The 8,384-nt window shown below is 37.7% G+C and overlaps 1 protein-coding gene across 7 annotated transcripts in view; it reads right to left on the bottom strand.

Annotated features, from left to right (window-relative positions):
* Window positions 1-6: 6 nt before the first annotated feature.
* EPHA7 (EPH receptor A7) overlaps window positions 7-8,384 on the bottom strand; it is a 166,963-nt gene continuing 158,585 nt past the window's right edge. For all 7 annotated transcript variants that reach the window (XM_040057597.1, XM_040057601.1, XM_040057598.1 and 4 more), the window contains one exon: window positions 7-3,711. In XM_040057597.1, coding sequence (XP_039913531.1) covers window positions 3,537-3,711 — 175 coding nt within the window. In that variant the 3' untranslated portion in view covers window positions 7-3,536. The remainder of the gene's footprint in view (window positions 3,712-8,384) is intronic.

Raw genomic sequence — 8,384 nt, 5'->3', positions numbered from 1 at the left:
ATGAGGAAGTTTGATACAAAATGTTTTTTATAAGTGAAATCAGTAAGGAACTACCTGGAAAGAACTGCAAAATGATTTCATAATTTCCAATGCCCTTGGCCATGAAGGAGTGATGAAATCTGATAACACAAAATGAACTGAACAAGGGGTAAATAAGTCTAACTGTACACACATAGGTAGGGACTACAAATTAACTATTGCTTGAGAAGAAAAAAATAAGGAATTAACATCAGACATCTCTCTGAAAACATCAAGTCAAGCACCCAGTATCAAGTAAAAATGTGAAACAGGATATTTGGATGATTAAGAAAGAAACCGTAAACAAAATAGAAAACATATATATATATATATATATATCACTGTATAAATACACTATATCGCTATATCACTGTATAAATACATCATACACTCTTATGTGAATAATTCATGCAGCCCTGGTCATTCTACTTCCGGAGAAAGAAGGGCAAGACAGAGAGAGAAGATTGACAGAAGGAAGTAAATTCACAGAATAAAGGACAAATTCAGACTACTCATCATAGTGCACCCTTCTGATTTGGGAAGTATTTGAACTGTACATATTGGATATAGAGCCCTGAAGATGTCTGGAAGTCAACAGCTGAAGGTGTCCCTAATCTGCAGGGACTAGTGGAGGCCTTATAACGGGACTGTACCCCTACCAAGGCACACAGACAGGTACACACGGCTATGGAGGCTTGTGGGTTGAGTTGGTGCAGCTATTCTTACTTTACGCACAACCACGTGTCTTCTTGAAAAAGCTGACAGACAATATCAGAAGTTAATATATAGGCAAAATAACCATGCTGTCCTTCAGTTTGAGGATACATTATAATAGTTTGGTTTGTTTTCAATCTTTTTCATGTAACACCTTGTGGCTACTGAGGTAGCTGGTATTTAAATCCCTTCCCAAATCATGCACCCAGTTCAATTCCTTCTGAACCCAGAAGGTAGGTCAAACTGCATTTCCCAGAGGTTATGCCACATTTCACCCATGGATTTTTTTTTTTTTTTTTTTTTTGGTAGCAGAGGGTGGTAAGGTGCCACACAGCTGAATCCTCTCCCAGCACCAAAGGGTAGGTATGGATAATGTCTGTATCTGCTATCATGCCAGAAGCAGTGGCAAAATTATGTGAAATCTGGAGCTTGGCTAAATAAAATTAGTAGAAGTATTACCTGTGTTTTGATATTGCTTTATGTTGTGTCTCTTATTGCAAAAAAGTTGTATGCAACTGAGTTAATGGAATTCTTTCAAATATGTAAAAATGATATGTAAAAAATCTGTATTATGGGGTGATACTATGACACTACTTTACAATCCCATTTTTCAATGATAGGTGGATCGTTACAAAACTTTGAGCAACATTTAATTGAAGAATAATTTAGGCAGGGAAGATTTTGGTAAATTGACACCACGGCTATAGGATTTGAATCCAGTATTATTTCAGTAACAGTGGAGACAAATTACTGAGGTGGGAATCATTCTTCAAGCACTACTGATCATTGAGTTTACCCTCTATACCTCGTATGCTCTTTAGTAGTCGAAGTTTATACATTGACAGAGGTTTTGTAAACCTCATTGCTAAAATGGTACCCTGAGATAACAAAAGCTTAATTAACTTAAGCAAAGTTCAAATTGAAGAAAAATAAAAGAAAGTGTTTGGCCATTGGTGGCATTTGACAGCCCAGTAAGCCACCACCATTTACCAAAATCTTCAAGCAAATGATGGCCAAATTCAAACAGTTAAGGATTTTTGGTAATATTTCAGCTATGACTTTCAGTTGCCTCCTCCTCATTCAGACAAATTATTTGAATCTTATCCAGAGTCACCAAATATTCTTAAACGAGGCCATTCTCTCCATGAAACAATACTTAAATTATTCCACTTCTAGAAGAAACTAAAAATGGGCGTCATGTTGATAAGGTGTCACAACAACCAACTTGATATCACTCTGGTGTACATTCAAGATGAATGACTCATGAAAAGTTGTGTTACCCTGAAGGAGAAGAAAAATTTACCCAGTTCTGTCCTCTAAAACTTACAAAAGAAATATATAATGCGCAAGTACTTATAATAGCCTAAACATCAACACTTTGCAGTCAGAAGTACCAAGTGAAAAGTGTCTATATATGCCAAGGTAATAGAATACTTCATTAACAGCAGTAGTCTCTCAACTGTCACACCAGTATACCTGCTAAACTATAACTATGTTCAGAAACAGTTTCACTGGAGACAGAAAGATCTGAGCCTTTCCAGCTTGCTTTCTGATAAACCTTTCCAGGCAAATGGAAGAGCTTTGAGGAGGATTTAAGTGGAGACATAGTCGGCGGCAAAAAAGCAACTTCCTGTAAGTAGATCCAGTTAAAAATTCTTAAAGTAGTTGGTAAAATGCCTTTTCTCAGGGAGACATAAAAACTGGCTTTGCTCTTTGCAGACTAATCATTAGACACGTCTGATCACAGAAGCAGAGGAGAAGGAAGTGAGGAAGAGATTAAACTGGCCACTTTTCAGCTTTTTTACTCCTGAAGAATTCTTACCTTGGAAATCAGGGTATTTAAAATGTCTGACAGACCAAACATGGCAATTTTCCTGTTTCCTTCTAAAAATACCAATTTTCTAAAAAAAAAACAACAAAAAACCAAACCAGGAAAAACAGTCCTACATAATTAAAACAATTCCCAATTTTATCAGAAATGTCATTAAAAGTTATAAAATGTATTTATTTTTCACAATGAGCAAAGTCCCCCTTATATTTTTCTGTAATACTGAAATGATTACTTTCAGCATTAAAAAAAAAAAACTGTTAAAATATTCTTCTTTCCTGTTTCCGTTTCACTGTGAGTGATATAATTTCTGCTTCTTTCTGTTCTAGAAGGAAAGGACATTTTAAAATGTCCTGGATTGGCTGTAGTATTATAATTTTGCTGAGTATTTCTCAACAAGGCCTATTTGTAAGCAGAGGCAAAGACTGACATAGATTCATCTGCAGGAGTATGACTAACAGAATGCTCTCTGCCTCTTGCTACCATGAACAGTATCAGTAGGAATAAATCTGTATCACCCCAGCTTAAACTTCTTCCCCAGCAGGATCTTTGAAAAGTTTATTTAGCTGCTTCTCCTTCTCCTTTGCTCTTCTATATACATATTTTATGTATAAGAGGGGAGCTAGAAAGAAGATGGGGAAGCAGGGTTATGTTATCGTGAGGTGCTTCCAGGGCAGGCTTCCAGGGCAGCTTTGCTGGCTCTTCTCTCCCTAGCAGCATTGCCATGTCCTGCTTCGCCATCCTCCTGAAATCATCATGCTCTTCAGATGTGGTCTTTCATTCTTGTCATTAGTCATAATCCTCAGTTTGTCAGATGTGCGTTCTGGCCTCTCCCATACACCTCTGTTTACTCTTCCTCCTGTTGCCAGTCTGTTCCTCCCTTCTTCTCCATTCCTTTCCATGCTTCTTTTCTACATTTCCATTCTCTAATCCCAACTACAGTCCTTATGGGCTTTAAAAAAATGCCTCATAGCGTTCACTGTGCCTCCCAAACCAATCTCATGATTTTATGGTTATAACTCTGTTTTGCTTCCCCCTTTCTGCTTCCTTTGTCTCCTGCCATTATGCCATTTCTATTCAGGCTGTCATCTCTTCTGGAAAGGGATTTTTCTTGTTCTCTGTTTTGCAAAGCACCTGGCATGTTTTTGATTCTGTCAAACAAATAATAACAACAGATATGAAATTTGCAGTGCAGCAGAATCCTGATATCAGGAAGTAATAGAGGCAAATTACACTATCATTTTCATTGCCATGTATACACCACTATTTGACAAAAATTGTCATTGACTGGCTAGGTAAACATCAATAAACTCAAAAATTCCCAAGCAAACACCTCTAACATGAAGGAAATGTAGTTGTGTTTCACGTTGATCTCGATGAGCCACAGGATTATACTTGACAATTTCAGTATTGGAAACAAAGGAAATAAATGAATGAGGTGCAGTTTTTCAGATGGGGATTAGGGTATAAAATTAAGTACTGGGAAAAGATGTAAAAAACTGTTTAAAACAGAGAAGCAGGACAAGGGTGGAATGGGTGTGTACGATTTAACTCTCCGTAATTATAAAAGCATACACAAGGAGATATATTCTAGCATGTAAGGTAATGAAAGTAGACTCTCCCTTAGCCCTGTATTATCAGAAGATCTAAGTATTGCTGAAGAATCTTATAAACATTTTGACTGACTCATCTCAGTCATTATATGATATTAGGCACCTGAAGATAATGTTTATGTTACCTGTGCTGCTAGAAAAGCCCCAACAAAACAAACCCAGAGTTTAAAAAAGAAAATGAAAGAATAAGATGTGAATTTTACTGTACATTTAGTGACAGACTAGTCATATGAAATCTTTAAACAATGTAACTTCAGCACTAATGGATGTAGGCCAGGGCTGCATAGAAATTATTTTACATATAGCTAGAAATCTCTTAACTAAATTATTTGAAAATTCCTGGGAGAAAAGCAATTTGTAATAGACACTGAGACAAGCCAATGTAACGCTAATTCTAAAGAAAAATAAACCAGCAAAGGAATGACCCCCTGCTATACCAATATTCTTATAGCTGATTCCAATGTAGTATCTGTCATTCCAGCACATGGATTAGATTATTTAACAGTGTGAATCAAAGGGAAGAGACTCATTCAAGAGAAGAGTGATATTTACACATCATTGCATGCCATATATCTCTGTCACCAAACTGGAAAAAATGGGAGCAGATGTTTTATGATAAACTGAGAAGAGGATCTGATATTATTAATAGCCATAATATCTGAGGCTTAACAAACAAAAAGAAGAGCTAGAGGAAGCAATCTGATGAAGGGACAGAAAGTTTTCTTCTGTCTCTAGTAAAGTGTCCTAGGGACTAATTTTACATGAAGGAAAGGTATTAACTAAGCTAAATCTCATTTCTATTAGGTTTTTTTGCACCTCCCCTTTGAAGCCCTAGTAATGCATGGAATGCATGAGAAAAGAATTTATCAAAAAGGCACTCTGAGGAAAAACGTTTTCAAAAAGAAAGAAATTTTTTACTCTGAGAGGTTCTTTTAGTATTCTGAAGACAAAGTAAGCCTTTGAATTAGTAAAAATGATTGACATGTGAATTTATTCAAAGCTAAAGGTAAATGGTAGTCAAAAATGACACTTTGATGAATAGGTATTTAAAACCTCAAGTTATATTTGTATTGGCTCTCTCCCTCCTGATATTTTTTGGTTAGCACCAGAACAAAGGTCTCCAGATCAAGAGATTAACAAGACAGGGTACAGGGCTGCCACGGACTGTGGCACAGCTTTACAATGGGCTGCCACTAATACTCACTGCCCAAGTACCAGTTTCACCAGAGCAAAGCCCAGGTGCAAGCTAGCTAGTACGAAACATCAACAAATGGGAGATGAGGATCCTTGTGCAACACATAACAAATCAATGAGATAATTCCCTTGCATCTCTATGACCCAGCTACTCATTGTCGCAATGGTTCACTTCTAGCTGCTGTGCTGCCCCATATCATTCCAGATTTGAATTAGACAGTCTATCACTGGGGAAAGACATGGAAACCCAAAATGGTGTGGAGAAACTGAAGGCCAGTCAAAGATAAAGCCTCTGTAGTGAGGACAGGGCTTCAGTTCTTGGTTGCTACATCAGTTTGGCTGGATTTAGTACTTATTTATCCAGTCACTGATACATGCCAAGGCCATATCTGAAATCCACTATGAGAGAAAACGTGCAAAAGTTACTACCCACACTGTAACTTCTACATAAAGGAAACCCTATGAGAGCTAGCTCTCCAAGTGTCCTGGGTAAGCCATCATGTATTCCAAGAGTAAATCAGGATGTGTCAGGGATTCACAGACCCTAACCTTCTCAGAAATTAAATCCCTAAATTCATCCTTTCAACAAGAGATACATGTAAAGAAGGATCAAAGAGATCACATGCACTTTATCTAACTGTTGAGCAGTGTCAGAATGATATGGCAGTGTGGTGCCTACAGACCAAGATACCAGCTCTTCTGGGAAAAGGAGGCCACTCAGGTTTTTCCAAGAAAAATCCCCATTTTACTCAGAACAGCAGTTTCCTTATTCCCACAGAAGTGTCATAAACAAGATTTTCAGAGGAAGAAGAAGGGGATTTCTGAAGAGGAAAGGTGCATCGGGAAGGGGAAGGGGAAGGGGAAGGGGAATGGGAAGGGGAAGGGGAAGGGGAAGGGGTTGTGCAGCACAGGAAGAAACTTAAGAGGCAATTTTTGACTAGGCTTACCATAGCCAAACTTTTCCCAGGCAAGCAGCTGCAGCCCTAACTGTCTGGCAACATAAGAATACCAATAGGAGTCTCCCCCACACAGAGGTTGAAAATACCATGTTGGCCTTTTTGCAATACCTCCCTACAGCCCAGTATGGTAGAGTCAATCTTAGTCTTTCTATGCCTTTCTCACCCAAGAGATATGCAACATTGCCACAAGTTCCAGAAGAGTAGACCATTAATCAAATCACAAAAAGATAAAGTGAGCCTTATCCATAAGGATGCCAGACAGGTATTACATGTCCATCCATCAGCATCCTAAACCATGGATAGCCATGATTCAGCTCTCAATAAGCATGAGTGAAGTCAGTCTGTTGTCTTGTTCTGGAATTTATGCTAAAAAAGGAGAGAGAGAGTGAGCCCAGTAAAGCTGGATGTCATCTCTATGAGATATCTCCCTACTTGGAGGAAACAGCTTCTACCAATTTAAATCACATTCATCTGCTTACTAAGGCTCACTGATCTTAGCTAACAAGGACTTCCGTCACCCAAAAGTCTTTAAATTAAAACCAATAGCAACAACACAATAAAACTTATGGTCTAAATATTGACAAATATAATATAATATACTGTTTTGCAAAAGTATGCTGCAATGGTTCAATCACACATCATGCACATACATGTCTTTGCTAAGATATCTGGCTTCTGTTTCTGTGGTAGGCAAAGTGAAGATCTCTTGACTTAGACCTGAAAATTCAACCTCAAATATCATGCAACCACTTCTGAAAGCATTATGAAATATATATATATATATATATATATAAAATCTTAAATTTAAATAACTTGACAGCATCTGATGTTAAAAAAAGAAAAATTCAGCTTTGCACAATCCTATTACAAACATACAAGTGTAAAAATTATATTAGCTACTTTAAAGGCTACTTTATAGAGAATTATCTTCCCTTTTCAATAATTATTAAGATACTTTCCTATATGGAAAGCAGGTAATATTTCTAATGTATATCTTCTTGCTTTTTCAGCAAATAATTCAGAAGCAGATGACACAGGTCAAGCATTAGTTTGCATATGATTGTCAACAATCCAGCTATATTAATGTCATAAAATCCATAAGAAATGTTTTTAACAGTACAAAAGAATGTGAAGAGACTTTCCCCTCATTCATTATAAGGAGTGTAAAATCAAAAAAGGTAACTTTTTTCTCCTGCTTCCTGACATAATCCCTTCATCAGGTGGTTTTTTTGGTGCGTGTTTTTTGTTTTGTTGTTCTTGTTGTTTTTGGTTTTGCTTTTGTTTTTTCCTGCCATGCAGCTCCCCCTTAGAGTGCACTGCCAACAGAAAGATTTTGGCATAATTTTAAATACGTTCCATTCGGTTGTAACACTGGTGTTATAACTGGGCAGTCCACGTAAGCCTGACAGACAGACATTCTGCTCTTCTGTATTTGACAACTCCCCCCACTAACCACACTTCTTTTTCTTGTTTTAATTTGTTTTTACCAACACTAATGGCTTCTGTGCTTAAGGGTGGTCTCCCTGACTTGCAGTTTGTTGGTTGTAAATAGACGTTGCTTTTGTTGTTGCTGGGGTAGTAAATATTCCTTCTTCAGGATCATCTTCTACTTACTCTGCAGGGAAGCATGGATGCTGCTAGGTAAGTATTAATGACTGATGCCAGCTGGGGAGAAATTGAAGTAGAGCACAGTGCTGCAAATAGCTTCCTACCTCACGGCTGGGAAAATATCCCTCAAAGACAGCTCTGCACAAGGAAACAAACATGGACAACTGCAGAGGGCATTTGGCGTTGGGATACTCAAGTAACTGCTTCAAGAAAGGTACTGTCTGGGAGTCACCCTGCTGTTAGGAAAGCAGTTTCATGGGAAAGGAGGGAGCATTTGGCCGAGACTTGCAACAAAGAGCACCCAGTCTAATTGGGTTGCTTTTGCCAGCAAGTAGAAGGCATAAAAGAGGATTCTCCTCTTGCACAAATTTAGGTAATGTAGGCATTGAGACAATTATTTCTTTTGAAAAGAGCACTACAAAGAAATGCCTGAAAGCTATTTTTTTTCCT

The sequence above is a fragment of the Hirundo rustica genome, chromosome 3, assembly GCF_015227805.2.
Source record: "Hirundo rustica isolate bHirRus1 chromosome 3, bHirRus1.pri.v3, whole genome shotgun sequence".
Lineage (NCBI taxonomy): Eukaryota > Metazoa > Chordata > Aves > Passeriformes > Hirundinidae > Hirundo > Hirundo rustica.
Note: the sequence above shows the minus strand (reverse complement) of the source record. Positions and strands in the feature narration are given on the sequence as shown.